The 21,252-nt window shown below is 42.3% G+C and overlaps 1 protein-coding gene across 4 annotated transcripts in view; it reads right to left on the reverse strand.

Annotated features, from left to right (window-relative positions):
* LOC105492377 (dopa decarboxylase) overlaps positions 1–21,252 on the reverse strand; it is a 106,291-nt gene that overhangs the window by 59,341 nt on the left and 25,698 nt on the right. For all 4 annotated transcript variants that reach the window (XM_011759432.2, XM_071095190.1, XM_011759433.2 and 1 more), the window contains exons 3-6: positions 20,691–20,804; positions 18,603–18,722; positions 9,906–10,040; positions 8,831–8,974 (exon numbers count right to left, since the gene is read on the reverse strand). In XM_011759432.2, the coding sequence (XP_011757734.1) occupies positions 8,831–8,974; positions 9,906–10,040; positions 18,603–18,722; positions 20,691–20,804 (513 nt within the window). The remainder of the gene's footprint in view (positions 1–8,830; positions 8,975–9,905; positions 10,041–18,602; positions 18,723–20,690; positions 20,805–21,252) is intronic.

Raw genomic sequence — 21,252 nt, forward strand, 5'->3', positions numbered from 1 at the left:
GAATGGAAAACCAAACATTGTATGTTCTGACTGATATGTGGGAGCTAAGCTATAAAGATGCAAAGGAGTAGGAATGATACAATGGACTTTGGGGATTTAGGGGGAAGAGTGGGAGCAAGGGTGAGGAATAAAAGACTACAAATATGGTGCAGTGTATACTGCTCACGTGATGGGTGCACCAAAATCTCACAAATCACCACTAAAGTGGTGGTGATTCTTGCCCATCTTCAGGATTTATTGGTTTTTGTTTGTTTGTTTGAGAGAGAAGGGAAATCTAAAATCTATAATCTAAGCTTCCACCTTAAGAACCTAGAAAAAAAGGCAATTTAAATGCAATATGGCTGGGTGCAGTGGCTCATGCCTGCAGTCCCAGCACTTTGGGAGACTGAGGCAGGTGGATCACCTGAGGTCAGGAGTTCAAGGCCAGCCTGACCACAAAATTTACTCATGTAACCAAATACCACCTGTACCCTAATAACTTATGGGGGATAAAAAGTTTACACTTAAGGCCAATTTTCAGCCAGAGGTAGTCTACAACAATCAAAACCAAAACAAACAAACAAACAAACAAAAACCAGTAAATCCTGAAGATGGGCGAGAATCTACTTTCCACAGTTACTATATTATTAGTGATAGAACTCTAAGGAGAAACAGATAAACCCACCCTTATAGTTGGAGACTTTGGCATTGCTTTATCAGAAATGGACAGGTCCAGCAGTCAGAAAATAGGTAAGGATATAATTGAATGGAAAAGTACCATCAATCAACTGGATCAAATCAATATTTGTAAAATATTTCATCCGATGACAGCAGAATATATACTCTTTTCATGCTCACAATCAACATTCACCAAGATATACCACATTCCAAGCCATAAAATACATCTCAACAAATTTAAAATAATAGACATTATACAAAGTATGCTCTCAGACTGTATTGGAATTAAATTAGAAATCAATAATAAAGAGATAGCTGGAAAACCCCAAAACTCGTGGAGATCAAACAACACATTTTAAGATCAAAGGAGAAGTCTGTAGAAAAATTTAAAAGTACTTCAACTTCAATTAAAATGACAAAAAAGCTCATCAAAATGTGTGGGATGCAGTGAGACAGTACTTAAAGGTAAATTTACAGAACTGAATACATCCATTAGAAAAGAAGGGAAATCTAAAATCTATAATCTAAGCTTCCACCTTAAGAACCTAGGAAAAAAGGCAATTTAAATGTAATATGGCCGGGTGCAGTGGCTCATGCCTGTAATGCCAGCACTTTGGGAGACTGAGGCAGGTGGATCATCTGAGGTCAGAAGTTCAAGGCCAGCCTGACCAACATGGTGAAACCCCATCTCTACTAAAAATACAAAAATTGGCTGGGTGTGGTGATGCATGCGTGTAGTCCCAGCTACTCAAGAGGCTGAGGCAGGAGAATTGCTTGAACCTGGGAGGTGGAGGTTGTGCCACTGCATTCCAGCCTAGGCAACAGAGAAAGACTCTGTCTCTGAAAATAAATAAATAAATAAATAAATAAATAAATAAATAAATAAATGCAATGTAAGCAGAAGAAAAGAAAAGAAATAATAAGAATTAGAACAGAAATCAATGAAATTGGAAATAGGAAATAAAGAAAAAAGGTGATTCTTTGAAATGATAAATAAATTTTAAAACATTCACATAGGTTAACTAAGAAAAAAGAGAAAAGACACACATTGCTAATATCAGAAAGGAAAGTGGAGCCATCATTACTGATCCTATGAACATTAAAAAGATAATAAAGAAACATAATTGATTCCATGGCCACAAATTCAAAAACCTAAATAAAATGAACCAATTTTTTGAAGGATATGATTTACCAAAACTCACACAAAGAGAAATAGATAATCTCAATAGTGCCACATCTATTTTAAAATTAGACCAATAATTAAAAACCTTCTAAAACAAACAAACCATGCCCAATTGAATTCATTGCTGAGTTCTCCCAAACATTTAAGGAAGTAATGATTACTTACCGAAAATAGAAGCAAAAGGAATACTTTCTAACTCAGTCTATGAGACCAGTATTACAAAGGCATTGCAAAAAATAAAACTATAGACCAATATCTCTCAGAAATATAGATGCAAAAATTCTCAACAAAATATTAGAAAATGGAATCCAACAATGTAAAAAAAATTGTATATCACAACCAACTCAGATCTATTCCAGGATGGAAGGCTGATTCAACATATGAAAATAAATTAATATAATCTATAATTTCAACCAACTAAAGGACAAGAATCTCATGATTATGTAAATAGATACAGAAAAGTATTTGACAAAATTCAACACTTGTTCAAGATAAAAACTCCTAGCAAACTAGGATTAGAGCAGAACATCCTCAACTTGATGAATGACATCTACCGTTAACATCATACTTGAAAGAAAAACCTACTGTTAACATCATACTTGATGATGAAAAACTAGATGTTTTTCTACTAAGATCAGGAATGAGGCAAGGATGTCCATTCTTACCACTCCTATCAACATTGTTCTGAGAGTTTCAGCTAATGCAATAAGACAAGAAAAGGAAATAAGAGATATACAGATTGGAAGGAAAGAAAGAAAACCATCTTTGCAGATGACATGGTTATCTATGTAGAAATCCCAAAGAATAAACCAAAACAAAACTCTCCCAGAACTAAGTAAGCAATTATGGCAAGCTGTAGGATAAAATATAATATTAGACAAAAGGTAATTGCTTTCTTATTATCCAGCAATTTAAAAAAATGAAATTTGAAAATAAAATATAAACCATTCCCACTAGCATCAAAAAAAGGTCAAAAAAAGAATGCACTTTATATGAGGAAAACTACAAAATTCTAATGAAGAAAATGTTTTAAAATATCTAAATAAATGCAGACATATTTCGCATACATGGATAAGAAGTCTTAATATCATCAAGATATCAGTTATTTCAATAAAATCTGTAAATTAAATGAAATCCCATATAATTTGTTATCCCAGAAAGTTAATTTGTGCATTTTGCTAAATGGATTCTAATGCTTATATGAAGATGCAAAGGACCCAGAATAGTCAACACAACATTAAACAACAGTGTTGGAGATCTGACATGACACTTCCCAAATTCAATACTTAGTAGAAAGCTATAAATCAACACAATATGGTATTGGCAAAGGAAGAGACAAATACATGATTGAACAGAAATAGATCCACACAAATGAAGTCAATTGATCTTTGACAAAGGAACAAAAGCAATTCAATGGAGGAAGTGTAGTATTCAATAAATGGTGCTGGAACAACTGGACATCTGTATTAGTCCGTTCTCACATTGTTATAAAGAACTTCCTGAGACAGGCTAATTTATGAGGAAAGGAAGTTTACTGTTCCTTTACAAAGAAAGGAACTATTGGTTCATAGTTCCACTGGCTATACAGGAAGCATGGCTGGGGAGGCCTCAGGAAACTTACAATCATGGCAGAAGGGGAAGGGGAAGCAAGCACATCTTCACATGGTCAGCAAGAGAGAGCAAAGGGAGAGGTGCTACACACGTTTTAAACATCTCATGAGAATTCACTCACTATCATGAGAACAGCAAGGGGGAAATCCATCCCCATGATCCAGTCACCTTCCACCAGGTCCCTCCCCTAACATTGAGGATTACAATTCCACATGGGTTTGGGTTGGGACACAGAGTCAAACCACATCAACATCTAAATGCAAAAAATGAATCTAGACATAGACCTTATACCTTTCACAAAAATTAACTGAAAATAGATCATAGACCTAGATCTATTTTAATGTTTTAAAGTGCAAAACTATAAATTTCTAAGACGATAACATAGGAGAAAACCTAGATGACCTTAGGATTGATGATGAAGTTTTGGAGACCACACCAAAAACATGATCCATGAAATAAGTAATTGATAATCTGGATTTCATTGTAATTAAAACTTCTGCTCTGCAAAAGACACTGTTTAAAGGACGAAGTGACAAGCTAAAGACTGGTAGAAAACATTTGCAAAACATATATCTTCATAAAGGATTGGTACCCAAAATACACAAAGAATTCTTAAAACACAATAATGAAACAATCCAATTAAAAAGTGAGCAAAAGACCTGAACAGACATCTTACCAAAGAAGATGTTCATGTAGCAAATAAGTACATGAAAAGATGCTCAACATCATATGTTATTAGAGAATTAGAGAATTTTCAAGTAAAATAACAATAAGATACCACTATACAGCTATTAGAATGGATAAAATCAAAAACACTGACAAAATTAACAGCTGACAAAGATATGGAAAAACCAACACTAATATTCATTGTTTGTGGGAATGCAAAATGGTACAGCATCTTTGAAACACAGTTCAGCCTTTTCTTATAAAACTAAACACACTCTTACCATATGATCCAGCAATTGTGCTCCTTGGTATTTAACCAAATGAGTTGAAAACGTATGTACACACAAAAACCAGCACACAAATGCTTATAGCACTTCATTAATAATTGTCAAAACTTGGAAGCAACCAAGATATCCTTCAATAGGTAAATGCATAAATGAATTGTGGCACATTCATATCAGAAAACAGCATTCAACAATAAAAAGAAATAAACTAGTACAAAAAGACATAGAGGAAACTTAAATACATGTTAGTGAAATCAGTCAGTCTGAAAAGGCTACATATTGTATGATTCCATCTGTATGACATTCTAAAAAAGAAAAAATGATGGAGACAACCAAAAAGATTAGTGGTTGCCAGTGGTTCAAGTGGAGGGAGAGAGGGATAAATAGGTGGAGCACAGGGGATTTTTATGGCAGTGAAGCTATTCTCTATAACACTGAAATGGTAGACACACTAGTTAAAACACATAGAAAATTCAATAGACATAGTGACCCCTAAGGTAAATTATGGATGTTAGGTATTGGTGAATCAATTTTAACAAATGTATCACATTACTGCAGGATGCTAATAATGGGGGAAAATGAAGGTTGGGATATAAGAAGGTATATGTCCTTCCTGCTTGTTTTTCTGTAAGCCTAAAACAACTCTAACAAAATTAAGCTTATTAATTAAAAAAATCAATCCATCATCCAATTAGAAAATGGGCAAAAGACATAAAGACACATGTCACTGAGGAGGACATACAGATAGTGAATAAGCACATGAAAAGATGTTCATTAATTATTGGGGAACTGCAAATTAGGACCATGACAATACCAAATCCTGGTGAGGATGTAAAGAGCCTGATTTTCTCAAGCATTGATAATGGAAATGTAAAATAATACAGTCACTCTGGAAAATACCTTGTCAGTTTCTTTTTTAAAAAATTAAATGTAATAACTACCATAGGACCCTGAATTGCACTCTTAGGCATTTATCCCAGAGAAATGAAAACACATGTCCACCCAAACACCTATAAATCAATGTTCCTGGATGCATTATTTGTAATAGCCAAAATATGGAAACAACTACAACGCCCCTCAACAGGTGAATGGGTTAACAAACTGTAGTACAGATAATATGGTACCAAATCTCTGCGGTGCAGCAACAAAAAGGAACAAACTATTGATACACGCAACAACTTGGATAGATCTCAAGGCCATTATGCTGAGTGAGAAAAGCTGATCTTGAAATGTCACATACTGTATAATTCCATTTATATAACATTCTCAAAATGACAAGAGTGTGAAGATAGAAAACGTATCAGTGATTGCCAACAGTTGATGATGGTGGGAGATCAGGAGGTTTAGAGTGACTATCAGGGAATAGCAGAGGCAGACCCTTGTGGTGCTAGAGGATTTCAGTATTCTCATTGGCATGGTGGCTGCATGAATCCACACTTGTGATAAATGACATAGACCTATACACACACAATGAACCAGTGTCAGTCTCCTGTCTTTGTTATGGTACTATAGTTATATACGTTGGAACAATTAGGGGAAATTGGGTGAAGGGTTAGTGCGCAGAGTTGCTGTGTGCTAACTTCGTAATTTTCTATGAATCTACAATTATTTCAAAATAAAAAGTTGGCCGGGCACGGTGGCTCACACCTGTAATCCCAGCACTTTGGGAGGCTGAGGCAGGCAGATCGCCTGCAACCAGGAGTTCGAGAACACCTTGGCCAACATGATGAGACCCTGTCTCCACTAGAAATACAAAAATTAGCCAGGCATGGTGGTACATGACTGTAATCCCAGCTACTCAGGAGACTGAGGTAGGAGAATCACTTGAACCTGGGAGGCAGATGTTGCAGTGAGCCAAGATTGCATCACTGTACTCCAACCTGGGTGACAGAATGAGACTCTGTCGCAAAAAAATAAAATAAAATAAGTTAAAATTTTTTGATGTTTAGAATTACGAACATGACATGTTTATCAGTTAGGCATAGTTAAAGAGAGAATTGGTAAGTTGTAAATAAGTTGACTGAAGCCTGGAGATTAAAAAAAAAAAAAAAAAAGAATGTGAGACATGTAAAAGGGCATAAGAGATGTATGGCAGTCAGCAGAAAGATTTAACATATACATAATCAGAGTCCCAGAATGGGAGGAGAGAGGAAATGAAGAGAGGAAAACTTTGGGAAGATAATAGGTTAGAATTTTCCAAAACTGAAGAGAGACACCAAATTACAGATTCAGGAAATTCTGTGAAATTCAAGAAGAGGAAGTACAAAGAAAATTATCCTTGTATCACAGTAAAACAAAGACAAAAAACAAGCAGCACTCCCAGTGGCAACACAGGAGGACGTATTTTTACATGTTCTTCATCATCACAACATTAAAAGTACAACTGACATCTCAACAGAAATCAAGGAAGAAAGAATTCAATGGACTTATACAAAGTACCAAAAATAAAACTAGCTACCAAACACTCTAGAATTCTATACCCAGAAAAAATATCTTCCCAGAGTGAAGGCACAATAAAGACACTTTCAGAATAACAAGACTGAAATAATTCATTGTATCAAATTCACAATAAAAATTTCTACAGACTAAAGGAAAAGATGTCAAATGGAAATAAGAAAATGCAGAGATAAGAAAATGGAATAATATGAAATAATTAATCCAAGAAGCAGCAAGAACATAGAGAAAAGCAATCATATAATAGTTGGGCCAAATAAAAAACAAATAGTAAGACAGTAGATAACATTTAAATGTATCAATAACTACCTTGAGTGTAAATGAACAAAATAAATATCCATCCTAACACTACATTTTAAAAACAAATTTTTAAAATAGCAACCATCAATGCTGCTTTCACAGGATACGTCTTAAATATAAATGAACAGGGAGGTTGAAAGTAGAATGAAAAATGTCTATATCATGCAAACATTAGCCAATAGAAAACATATGTAATTATAGCAATGTTAGACAAAGTACCCTGCAGGACAAAATGCGCTACTAGAGATATAAAAAGCATTTCCTATTGATAAATGATGATTTACCAGGGAGATACCACAATTCTAAATGTGTATGTACCAAATTAATATGCTTCAAAATATGTACACAATTTAACAAATATAAAAGTGGAAATAGACATATCTACACTCAGTGTGAGATTTTAACATACCTCTCTCAGCAACTAATTTGCATTTCTTTGGTTATTGGAGGATCAGAATTGGTTTTGTGTTCTTCTTAGTTTTTTGTGGTTATATATGAAGCTGATACTTCACATATTTCACATGTTTTTCCACTGGAATGTTGCCTTTTTGCTTATTGATACGTAAGTCTTCTTTTTAAGATTTACTTCACAACATATGCTATAAGTAGTTCTTGCCAGCATTTGTCTTTTTATTTTATGAGTTTTGAAATTTTTGTAAAATACAATCTTCTCAACATTTTAAGTGATGTTTCCTGCATTGTTTTCATCCCTGAAACCTAAAAGAGTGTGTTTTGATAGATTTATTTTTCCCTAGACAGAGTATTCTAATGAGTCTTAATATTTACACGATAGGTCACCTCATTTAAATAGAATCTATTCAAATTGTACTGAAATTGTTTGTGGGAATTTTAAGGGAGATCTTTCTTTCTACCTGAATGATCTTTCTTCCAAATCTTTATTTGACAACTATTTCTTGATCTTCTGTTCAGTGCCAGGCACTGTTTCAGGAGCTAGGGATAGAGCAGGGATTCAAATAGACCTTCCCTCCCCGCACATTCTGTTGGGAAGAAGGAAGCAGTAAACACATACAGAAACAAATCTGTATGGCCTGTGGAGATGCTCGCAATGGAGAAAGATAAAGCAGAGCAGGAGGGCAGAGACAGACATTTGGGCAGGTACACCTTGATCCCCTGGCAGACTCTTTTTGCATCCTTCAAAATGTCACTTTGCTGTCACCTTGCTCTGCGTGCTAACTTTGAGCCATGTCAGTCCTTCCACATTATACTGATTTGCTTATGCTCCCGAGTCTTCCATGACCTCCCAGATTAGGATAAAATGTTACATAAAATCACACCCGCCATGATTTCCCCAGTCACACATTAGCTATTCATGGGAAGTAACTCGGGAAGTAACTTGAATTGACAAGAAAAAAAAAAATTGGAGGTAAAAAGCGTTTCTCAAAGATTAATTCTTTTTTTCTTTTTTTTTTCTTTTTTCTTTTTTTTTTTTTTTGAGACAGAGTCTCGCTCTGTCGCCCAGGCTGGAGTGCAGTGGTGCAATCTCGGCTCACTGTAACCTCCGCCTCCCCTGTCCATGCCATTCTCCTGCCTCAGCCTCCCGAGTAGCTGGGATTACAGGCGCCCGCCACCACGCCCGGCTAATTTTTTTTGGTATTTTTAGTAGAAACAGGGTTTCACTTTATTGGCCAGGAGCCACAAGTGCTGCTGAACTTACAAAGAACGGAATCAGGCCAGCCGCTCTGTCTCTCTCCAGGGCTTCCTGCAGGGCAGACGCACGCATGGCGAAGTTGCCATCTGAGGGGATGGCTTTTAATTTCACTCCACCAATTAACCCAGCTCTTTCCACTGAAGAGTGTGCCTGGAAGGAAGACAGCAGAGTTGGATTTGTACGGGTGTGTGCATGCAGTTATTACCAGACCCCGGATCTGCAGAGAGCAGCCAACATTGCAAACACAAGGTTCCTCTCACGGCACAAGGGGCAGAACTGCTCTTGACTCCTCCCTCTCCCCTGCACCTTCATGAGACCGCTTTTTTTCCTGGAGTTGTTTCTGTTCCTGTGGAATCTTGCTTTTAAGTTTGAAGAATCGGGCACTAACAAATGTAGAGTGCTGGTCAATATTCATGAAGTTTTTCATTTGTTTGAATTCAAGAGCAAGCGGCGAGACCCTGGAAAGTAGATCCCAGAGGTGAACTTAGAAATCCTAGGCTTAAATCTGTCCGCTGCCCCTGACTGTGGAGCCTTGGGGAGCTTGGTGGCCAGGCTCGGTAAATACTGGAGGAAAGAAACCAGCCAAAAGGCATCACCACTGTGGCAGATCCATCCTCTCTCAGAGATTCTCAGGAAACGCAATTCTCAGGAAAGCTGGCCACCTTTTGCCCTTCTGCCCCCACCACTACTGTCTCCTGCTTGACCCTACCCAGGGGCCTGAGATCACAGAATAACAAAGCTGCAGTTAGGGCCCAGGACTTTGATCCCCATGTCCAGTTTCTCTACAATGATGCTGGGAAGGCAGGCCAGATAATCACAACATAAGTCTGCACTGGTAGAAAAGGTGACAGAGCCAGTCACAGTGATGTCTCCACACATTTATTTCCTTTTCAGCTTGATCTATCCAGTTCCCACCCAAGAATTCACCGCTTCCCTTTAGTTCAGGTCTCTATCTAGTGATACCTGAGGAACTGCTCTTAGATTTGGAAGGATGCTGTTTGGTTTGATTTGGTTTGAATTTGACATAAAACCAAACATTCAGGTCTTGAAGTCTTGGCTGATACCCGCTCAATACACTCACCTGATCCGATGAGTAAGCCACCAGCTTCTCCATGATAGCGGCCTGTGTGAGCTCTGGGGACGCTGCTTGCAGCCGATGGATCGCTTTGGTCCGAGCGGCCAGCAGGGCCACCAGGGTGGCTTCACTGGCACTTCCCTAAATTCAAGGGAAGGTCCAAATGAAATCCAAAACATAGCGAAGGCATTGGTACCTACATTATTGGAAGACATATTGTTTTGTGTTCATGGCTTTCTTAAAATATGAATCTGAAATGGCAAAATTCACTCTCCTTTGCTTAGGAGAAAACTAATATTTTTGACACCTAAGACCACCACTTCATCTCTTAGTATGAGTTTGCCATTGGTGGGTCTATTTTGTGTAACAGCAGCAGATAACATTTTGACCACTTTCCTGCGCCAGGTATTGTGAGAGCTTCTCCTCATGGACTGATCCCAGCCCGGCCCAGGAGGACTGCTCCTGTCTCCATTGGAGGAGAATGGCCCAGGGCACCAGCATGCAAGCCCCACTCTGCATTCATATTCACTTGGACAGAGCGATTTGCATTTGTTTATAAAATGGAGGTGCATTTTCCTTGAGACTAAGAGATGCCTTGAAGGGTTTCTTTTGATCCCTAAAGACCCGGGCTGAATTGTGTCCCCTCAAATTCATGTGTTGAAGCCCTAACCCCCAGGACCTCAGATGTGACCATATTTGGAGATAGGCTCTTTAGAGAGGTAATTAAAAGAAAATAAGGTCACATGACTGGGCTCTAATCCAATCTGACATGTCCCTGATAACAAGAGGAAACCTGCCTATAATCCCAGCACTTTGGAGGCAGAGGAGGGTAGATCACTTGAGCCCAGGAGTTCGAGACCAGTCTGGGCAACATACCGAAACCCCATCTCTATAAAAATACAAAAATTAGCCACGCATGGTGGCGTGCCCGGTAGTCCCAGCTACTCGAGAGGCTGAGGTGGGAGGATGACGAGCCTGGAAGGAGGAGGTTACAGTGAGCCACAATTGCAACACTATACTCCAGCCTGGGTGACAGAGTGAGACCCAGTCTAAAAAATATAAATAAATAAAAAGAAGGGGAAATTTGGCCCCCAGAGATGTGTGTGCACAGAGGGAAGACCATGTGAGGACACAGGGAGAAGGTGGCCATCTGCAAGCCCAGGAGAGAGGCCCGAGAAGAACCAACCCTGTGGACACTTTGATTTTGGACTTGCAGCCTTCAGGACTGTGAGAAAAGAAATTATTCTTCAATCTACCCAGTCTGTGGTATTTTGTTAGGGCAGCCTTGGCAAACTAATGGATTCAGTGCCTGCTATGTTATCCAATTTAAGTTGTAAAATAATCCCATGTTTGTGTTTTAACATCTTTAGGTGGGGAAACAGATGCGCAGAGAGGTTCAATAACTTGCCCCAAATCAGCAGCTAGGTAGGGCACGGTTAGGAGTGAGCCCACGCCTGCCCTTTCTAGGGTGCCATGGGCCTAGAAAGGTAGGGCCGGCGAGCACCTTCCCTCTTAAGTAAGTCCTAGAAGAAACCCATCTACCGACCAGTATGAAAGGACATAAGAAAGGGCAAATAAAAGAAGGTAGATTCTTATTGACTCTGAAAAAGTTTATAACATGATAGGTTTTTACAGAGAAATATATAATAAAATAGTTAAGTAGAAATGCTAACCTCTCTTCTTAACATTTGATGCTGTCTTCATTGACCCTGATTTCTCATTTTGATTTTTGCCATGACACTACTTTTACTTATTCTTTTGAGTCAACCCACATCCTTTGGAGAGACAGTAATACTGAAAGATAAATACATTTATTCATGTTTCTGTAGCACTAATGGATGGGTTCAAATATACAGATATATGCTTCTCTTAATTCAGCATCTAAAATGGGTACTTTATTTCCTTCAGGCTATATTTTCATGAGCAGTGATTTTAGACATTGTTTTAGGCCAGGTTTACCAAACTTGGCCGGAGGAGAGAGAAGTGGGGAAAACAATATTGGCTGGCAAAGCTAAATCAGCCATCCCAGGAAACCCAGGCTCCCTGAGAGCAGGCACTGTACCTTACTTACACTTCTCCCATGCACCCCATCATTCCTCTCCCTGATTTCCTCCCGTTCCCCTATCTGCCCCCACACACATTTTGTTTGTCATGTCCCACCCATTCTCATTGGAAATGTAACATGAAAAGCCTAGTGGAAGGCACGGTTCCCTGTTCTCATGCTTGACAAGCAGGCGTGACTGCCGCTTCCCCGGCTAAATTCTACCCTCTGCTTGAAGCCTTGGAACACAGGTGTTCATTCTCTGAACATTCTAATGAAATGAGTCACCATGAATCACCTGAATCACCATGACAACTCATTATGGCTTTTTTGAGGGGGGGAATGGGGGAGCTTAGTTCATGTCCTAAGAGAAAATTCACCTTCTTAAGTCAACAAAACGATTTTTTAAAAGCCTGAAGGAGCAAATTGTCAGTAGCATATCTAGAACCACACCACCCTGATGCCACCAGGGTGGCCTGGTGGCCTCAAGCATGATGTCGGGTGGAGCTCTCTGCACTTTGCTGGCAGCAGATCTTCGCAGAGAGCAGCACAGGGAGGGTGACGTGTGGTACAGAGCAGGAATGATGGCTCTGTGCGATAGCAGCAGACAAAGGTTGCCATGGCAAGCCTGCTCGAGAGGCAGGAGGGGATGCTGGTGAGGTGTGACGCTTCCGGCTGCTGATGCCGTGAGCAGAAATGTCCTTTCGTCTTCTGTTTTTTTCAAAGCAAAAAATTGGCTTTTCTTCCACAAGAGCTTTCAAACCCAATTAAGAGACCATTTTCGCAGCCCACATTTGCCCAGCCTCAGAACGACAGTTTATCATTTGACTCAGACACCCATCACTGCGCTGACGCCCACAGCTGTGATTACAGCTCTGAGGGGATCGATAACGCAGGCTGGCTCACAGGCTGTCACCAGGCTCCTGTGCTCTTTGGGGCCTCACCAATTACAGACAATCAGCCTTGTCTGCTGGGAAGGGTGAGCTTCCGGTGGCAAACACAGATTCTATTTCTTGCTTTCATCCAGAAAAAAACTGAGTGGATTGGGCTCACAGGAAGATTATGTTAAAGCGGGGGCTGAGAAATACCAGGAATATTCCTACCCAAATGCTAAGAACTTGTATGGTCTCTCAAAAACGAGATTGTCTTTAATGAAATGAAAATGCAGCCCATAGTAGCATGCACATCTCTGGACACCAACCCAAGCCTACGGTCAGGGATGAACAGTCATAACTCTGGTCGTCTTTCCTACTAGCCTTTGTTTTAATTCGCTTTTGCTGCTATGCATGTTCTACTAACTTTCTGGGCCTCAGTATCATCATCCATGAAAAAGATTGTCCATAATGCAATCAATCTTCAAAAATATTTTGAGGATGAAGACAATAACACAAAGCACAAGACATAGGCTGAACCATGGGCAAGCTCATAATTGCTATTCAATGAAAAGTAGCTGTTATTATAACAGACACACCTTATATTATGGGGGATTGATAAGATTTTTTTGAGGGGTATATAATTAGAGAAATCACTTTGGGCTGCCGAAAAAAAGTTGAATATGAAACTGTTTTTGTTATAAAATACGATGACCTAGAAATGCTTCAATTTTTGTTTTGTTCCATTTTGATTTAGTGGGGAGTGTGAATGTTAAACAACAAACACAGCCAGGAGAGCCCCAGCAGGAAGCCGATCATCTTGCAAGATTGTTGCACTTTCATCCTAAAGGGCGTCCTCCAAAACTTTTTATAAGAATGAAACATTTGATGCAACACAAATATTTTAGGTATTATTTATATAGATTGTGATGCATCATAGAAAATCATAGAGTAATACTTCTTTCAAAGAATATGTAAATAGTGGGAAATGCCCACAATAAACTGATAAGGAAAGCACCATGCGGAAAATCCATACGTGTTGTATCGTTTCAATTTTGTTTGTGTGTACATATATCCACATGTAGATACTGAAATAACACAAGGAATATGACAAGAAAGCTCCCGTGTCTTTTTGTTTTTACGATGAATGTCCAGTGTCTAGGTGGAAAGGAGACAATCTTTTTTTTTGTTTTTTTCTTTTGAGACAGGGTCTCACTCTGTCACCCAGACTGGAGTGCAGTGGCGCGATCTCAGCTACCTCAATCTCAGCCTCCCGGGTTCAAATGATTCTCCTGCCTCAGCCTCCCAAGTAGCTAGGATTACAGGCACATGCCACCACGCTCGGCTAATTTTTGTAGTTTTAGTAGAGATGTGGTTTCACCATGTTGGCCAGGCTGGTCTTAAACTGCTGACCTCAAATGATCCACCTGCCTCGGCTTCCCAAAGTGCTGGGATTACAGGTGTGAGCCACTGCACCAGGTCCATAATCACATAATCATGTGGAGAAAACCATGAAAAGCTTCCCAAAAATATAGAAGATGACAAAAAAGGGGAATATCAAAAGAAAGAGAGAAATCATGGAAGAGGTACCCAATCTGTGGAAAATTGAAGCCCCTGAAAAAGAGTGACGTAGCCCACAATAACTAACATACAGTAGAAGAAAAATATCTGCACTGTGTAAAGCTGAGTCTTGCAAGGATCAGCAGGGCTCACCAAATGCTAGGGAGGGTCAAAATGAGGGGAACAGACTGGGTGCAGTGGCTTACTGCTGGGTCTGTCCTGCAGACCCTGGCCAATAGATGAAATGAGTGCTCAGACACAGGTATGCAGTGTAAGAGCAGCTAGGTGACTGCCTGGCTCTAGTGGCCAGAGAGCACCCCTGAGAAGCTGGAGAAGCTTGCTTTTATTGAGTGCAAGCACAATTCTGAAAACCTGGAGCAAAAACAACCTGTAGATAATTAAAATTTATTGTTCCCTTTTCAGAGAGTGTCATGTGTAAGGATGTTCCAAGGTCAGTTCCTGGACAACTTCTAACAAACAAGCTTGACCAAGATAAATTCCTCTACACGCCCTTGTACCTACTCCTTGCCCTCTGCCTCAGGGCTATAGAACAGCTGCTTCAGCTATTCTCCCCTGGAGCTTTGCCGAAACTTCTGACCTTTCAGAAGGCCTGCTCCTTTTCCTTATAGTTTCTCCCACCACTCTGACTGATCTCCTACAGCTCACGCCTGTAATCCTAGCACTTTGGGAGGCCGAGGTGGGTGGATCACCTGAGGTCAGGAGTTTGAGACCAGCCTGGCAAAATGGCAAAACCCCATCTCTACTACAAATACAAAAATTATCCAGGCATGGTGGTGGGCACCTGTAATCCCAGCTTCTTGGGAGGCTGAGGCAGGAGAATCGCTTGAACCAGGAGACAGAAGTTGCAGTGAGCCAAGATGGTGCCACTGCACACCAGCCTGGGTGACAAGAATGAGACTTTGTCTAAAAACAAAACAAAACAAAACAAAACAAAGAAAAAAATGAGGGGAACAAATGGAAAAGTAGATCTTGGCCCATGTATAAAACTAAAAGAAAAAGTAAGTCGGCCACCAACATCCAGGCCTCCTGTAAAGGGTTAGACTATGCATGCCCTTGCCTGGAATCAAAACCACGCCCTCTCGCGTGGCTGTCCCACTGGGTCCCTGACTGCTGCTGCCCTCTGTCCCCTGGAGAATCAGGACTCATGCTCCAGAGGCTAGAAAGCCATCTGGCCCTCACCAAGGCAAAGTGCAGCTGACAGAGCATCGGCTGAGGGCCGCGTGCAGTAGCTCCCTCCCCTCTCTGGAAGGGCACCTGTGACAGCCTATCTTTGCTGTGATCTTGGCCAAGGAGGCTCTTCAGCTGCATACCCACTGACAAGAAGAAAATTGTGCTGGGCCTGAAGCAAATTGCATTTGCTGAATCATTGCTGAGTCATTGTTGCTGCTACGTAGAATGGTATAGTTCACAGCAACGTATTGAAACTTTGCTTACAACATAGCTGACGTTTTTTCTTTTTTTTTTTCTTTTTTTTTTCTTTTTTTTTTTTTTTTTTTTTCTTTTTGAGATGGAGTTTCCCTCTTGTCACCCAGGCTGGTGTACAATGGTGAGGTCTTGGCTCACTGCAACCTCTGCCTCCCAGGTTCAAGCAATTCTCCTCCCAAGTAGCTGGGATTACAGGTGCCCGCCACCATGCCCGGATAATTTTTATATTTTTAGTAGAGACAAGGTTTCACCATGTTGGCCAGGCTGGTCTCAGACTCCTGACCTCAAATGATCTGCCTGCCTTGGCCTCCCAAAGTGCTGGCATTACAACGTAAGCCACTGTGCCTGACGTTTCATTTTCATCAGCTTCCCATTTAATATCACTTATGTCTGATGGAAAGTGAGATAACCAAAGAATGCGAAGAAGGAGCACATGGAGGGATGGCTCTGAGCCTGGCCACAGGGCCTGTGGGTCACGGAGAAGGCAGTCATCAGTCTCGGCATGTGGCCTGTTCAGGGATCTCAGTGTCATCCAGATGAATTAGCGTTCATATTTTTTGGCCCAGAGTCTAGAAATAGGCATTATAAGCAAGTTCCCTCCATGACTCTGAAGCACACTGGATGTGGTAGGCAGATTAATGCATCCTCATTCCCAGAGATTCCAGGTCTTGGTCCCCAGAATCTGTGACTGTTTACTTTCCAAGGAAAAGGTGACTTTTCTGATGTGATTAAGAACCTTGACTTGAGAAATTATCTCAGATTGTCTGGATGGACCCAATCCAATCACATGTGTCCTTAAAAGTGGAGACCCACTTTCTTATCTTATATGTGGTTAGAAGGAGATGCGACCATGAAAGTGTGAAAGGAAAATAAATCTTCGGATCCCCAAATCACTAAGCCAAAGGGGAAAGTCAAGCTGGGAACTGCTTAGGCCAAACCTGCCTCCCATTCTATTCCTAAAAGAGATAGCTACTAAGATAAAAAGCTACCTGCCTCCCTCACAAGGAATTTCCTCTTGGATGAAGGACAGACAGAACTCAAAGTCACCCCTCTGCCCACTGAGATAGCTGCACATCTGATTGCCTCCTTTGGAAAGGCTAATCAGAAACTCAAAAGAATTCAACCGATCGTCTCTTATCTACCTATGACACGAAAGCCCCCTTCATGCTTCGAATTGTCCCACCTTTCCAGACCAAACCAACGTACATCTTACATCTCATGTGCCCCTCAAATGTATAAAACCAAGCTGTGCCCAACCACCTTGGGCACATGTCGTCAGGATTTCTTGAGGCTGTGTCATGGGCACGCATCCTTCACTTTGGCAAAATAAACTCTCTAAGTTGATTGAGACCCATCTCAGATATTTGGGGTTTACAAAAGAAAGGTCAGAAAGATGGGACACAGCTGGCTTTGAAAACAGAAATGGGGCTGTGAGCCAAAGAATTTTGGAAGCCTCTAGAAGTCAGAAGAGGCAAGGAAACAGATTCGCCCCTGAAGCCTCCACAAGGTGTCAACTTTGGTTTTAGCCCAGTAAGACCCAAGTCAGACTTCTGACATACAGGACTGTAAGATAATCAGTTTGTCCTGTTTTGAGCCACTAAAATTTGTCACAACATCAATAGAAACAAATACATAAAATTATCAGTCTTGTTGCACATTCTCAGGACTGGAAGTGGGGAGACTTGCTTGCTAGTTTCGCGTGGCCACACTGGCCTTGTGCTTTGCACAAAGGTGTTCTCTACTATGTGCCTCACTGTTCTCACCCACTGAATGGGCCTTCACCAATTCTCAAAGCCTTGTGGAAGACAATATCTGAAAAGGAAGCCCCTTTCTCCCAAAGTTAACAATGCTTTCCTAATGAGACTATCATCTACTTGACATGAGAAAAATGATTAAGGGAGAGTACTGGGTTCAACATAGTTCATGCTAGGAGGTTTTTTTTTTTCTTTTTCTTTTTTTTTTTTTTAAATGCATCAAGTCCAAGTAATCCCAGTGCCATTTGTCCTGCAACCCCAGTGGAATAGAAATTCCATCATGATTGTCTTTTGTCTATCTTGTTTCCTGGTGTAAGCTCTGACACACAGTCACTGTCAACAGACACATGTTACAGGAAGAGAATGAATTAAGCTGCTGCATAGAAGCAGCAGCATCTTTAAGTAAATGATTGGTTCAAAGACAAGTAGCATTTATAGCCTCCGAAGCCTGGTCACAGCTGCCACCTGTGCTGTCCTCCAAGGAAGATCGCAGGCTCTGAGCCACACAGATACAGGGTCTATAACTTACCAGCTGGGAGCCATGGAGCAAGCTACCTAATGTTCTGGGTCCCAGTTTCCTCCCCTGTAAAATGGGCTATTAAAATGTTTCTTCACTTGTAAAGGGAGGTTTTTAAATTCATAGTGTTGTCATGAGAATTAAATGAGTTAATGCCTGGAAAATGCTTAGGCACTGTGGCCAGCGATGGGGAGCCCCACACAAATGGTAGTCGCTGTAGTTGTTATTTCCATGCACCTGCTGTTAAATAGCTGCTGTGCTATCTACCATAGCTTTAGGCCTGAGAACTGAGCGCCCTGCCCTGGGGAAGCGAGTGAAAGACAGCACTGGGATCCTAATCCAAATCCTGCCAATCCCAAGACCAGTGATTTCCTAAGAGCTCGGTTTTGTTTATTCTCCAGGGGAAATCTGAGGACCTAACAAGAAGCATGAGCGCCTCTTTCCCCACCTGCAGCTATGGTCCTGTGCAGAGCCCATGCATCCCAAAAGTGGCCCTCCCAGCTCTCACCTTACCTGGATCACTCCTCCCCCTTCTCCGGCATTTTCAGTCAAAAATGCCTTTGGCAGCTCCAGCATCTTCCCGAGCCAGTCCATCATCACAGTTTCCAGCTCTGTGCATGCTGGGCTTGCTGCCTGTGGTTGGGGAAGGGAAGGGATTAACCAAGGGCCAAGCATTGCAGAATTTGGGGAGCAGCAGTAACAAGGGGGGACTTAGCCTTCCACTAAAGCCCAGATTAATGCCACCCAATCTCAGATGTGATTCAAAGGCCTGAAGCCTGTTTGACCTAGACTCATGCAAGGAGAGTGATTGGGAAGGAACACACGGGCCACCATAGTGAACCTTACTCCACTGAGCCTCACTGCATGGGCACTGCTGGCTTGCTAGTATATTCATTTGTTCATTTACAGAAGGGTCCAGAAAGTCCACAGGTGGACTCTCCTCCATAGTCACAAGTGAAGGGAACGAGGAAGTGGGCGCCGGGCAGCTGTCACCCTCTGGGCATCCCGAGAAGCCATTGATCTTGTCTTTTAAACTCCCAGTGACTTTTCTCTGTGAACTCTCCTCTCTCTCTGAACAAGCTGGTCTTGGACCCCATCCAAAGGCGGATTGAGCCTCCACTTTCATAAAGGTCTCCAACATCAGGGGTGCAAGGTGCTCTCGTGCCTAGATGTGCACAGCAGCATCCTGATACGTCACCAGTAAGATCTAAGTTAGAAGAGTGCATTCTCCCTTCTGGTCAGCCCCATCCTGCTGGGTTCTACCTGAGCCTGGCCAAGCCCAGCTCTACCAGGAGCCTATGCTCTCTGCTAGGGACCAGGTATCAGGCAACGCAGCCTGACAGACAGCGAGGCACCCCCTTCAAGGCCTGAGGGCGATCAGACTGTCCCAGAATGAACAGATAGAGATGGATGACAAGTACCTCTGCAGGGACAGAATGGATTTGGACCAGCACAGCTAAATGAAATCTGCTACAGTATCCAGTGATAGAAAATGCTCTTTAGGAGAGGGTGTGCTCAGCCCAGGCCACACTGGCTGGCCCAGGCCAGCCCTGCCGAGCAGAGAGGGAGGCCCTGGTGACTGGCAGAGGAGCAGCACAGACACTGGCACAGACACTGAAGAGCCCACAGATGGGCTCTTCAGCCCTGCCTGTGGGGCCCATGATGCCTGTTCACCTGGCAACTTCCAGTGCCCCAGCCCAAAGAAGAGCAAGCGCCAGGCTGGTGAAGCAGAGGTGGCACAGCTGGGCCCTGTGGCACAGTGCTGCAAATTCCTGATTGACAGCTCCTTTACGCATCACAGCATGCCACATAGACCGATGCCCAGAAGTCCACCTGACTCCAAGACACAGACAAGATGAGCACTCTGTACCCCGAAGGCCAAGCACAGCCCCTGGCTTTTGAGGAACTCCGCAGGGTGCAGCAGCCCTCAGACGCTGGCCATCAGCAGGCAGCTCTACCTCCAAGCTCTCTGCATTTGGGAGGAAGGCATCTTTCCTGTAATCTGTGCCTGGAGCAGCCAGCCATGGGTAGAGCCAGCCCTGCCTGCCGTTCTTCTGAACAGGGACTTTTTTAGGCATTTGACCTCCAGATAGGGCGGGACTGGTGGTGTGCAGGCAGGAGCTAGGCTCTTTTCCAGAGTCCCCCTGCTCCAAGTCTCTGGACACATCTGATGGGCTGGTTGGAGCCTCTCCCTGGGCAGCAGCCCAGGCAGAGAACAGATGGAATGAGACCGGGGCAGTAGTGGTTTTCAAGCTTTGGAGGATATAGAAATTCTCTGAGCTGCTTGGGGAAATGCAGATTCCCAGGCTGGAGCTGCAGAAACTCTGGGCCCCAGACCGTGATGTTAGCTCATACCAAGTGCTTCCAACACAGCCTGCGCAGAATGGGCTTTGAGTTGTTGAGACTTTCTCTGTTCTGAATCACTACTCCCTCAGAGGCACCCTCTCTGGGCTGAATCCTTTCTCCTCCCTGCAACAGTGGCCCGTCTGCCCACAGACGGCACTGCCATCTGCTCAGGTCCTATGTGCAAAGGTACCGTGTCCCCACCCCGGGATCCCACCATAGCCAGGACCCCTTCCCCAGGTGCATCCGGACACTCACCCAGGAGAAGCCGATGCAGCCAATGGCCCCGCACAGCATGTCCGCGAGCATGGCCGGGTATGAGCTGGCCGTGGGGAAGTAGGCGAAGAAGTAGGGGCTGTGCCAGTGCGTCACCTGCATGGGAGGATGGAGCATCTGCTCAGAAGCGAGGAAAGCCAGGCCTCAAGAGAGCAGAGAACCCAGGTACCTCAGTGGCCCCCAGCTGCCAGATGCAGCCAGACCCAGAGTTAGGTGAGTGCGGTTCCCCAAATGTCAGCCATCCCAGTACCTTCCTCCATTATTTAGGAGCATTTACACATCACCTTACTGTCCCCACTCCCTTTAAACCAGCTCCCTTTTTGATACTGGAATGTATTTCCTAGCTCAGAAGGAAAAGTTCTAGCTCCAAAATAAAGTGGAAAATCCTTATAACTTTCTGTAACAAAAGAAGCCTCAAAATACCACACGGTGCTTCAAGTTCTTGCTCCTGTGCTCTCGACAGTGAAGGCGCTGCCCCAAGGCTGATCTCTTTGTACCAAAAGCTTAGTTTTCCTAAAACTACTCTAAAAAATAAAGTCTCCAC

The sequence above is a fragment of the Macaca nemestrina genome, chromosome 4 (assembly GCF_043159975.1).
Source record: "Macaca nemestrina isolate mMacNem1 chromosome 4, mMacNem.hap1, whole genome shotgun sequence".
Classification (NCBI taxonomy): domain Eukaryota; kingdom Metazoa; phylum Chordata; class Mammalia; order Primates; family Cercopithecidae; genus Macaca; species Macaca nemestrina.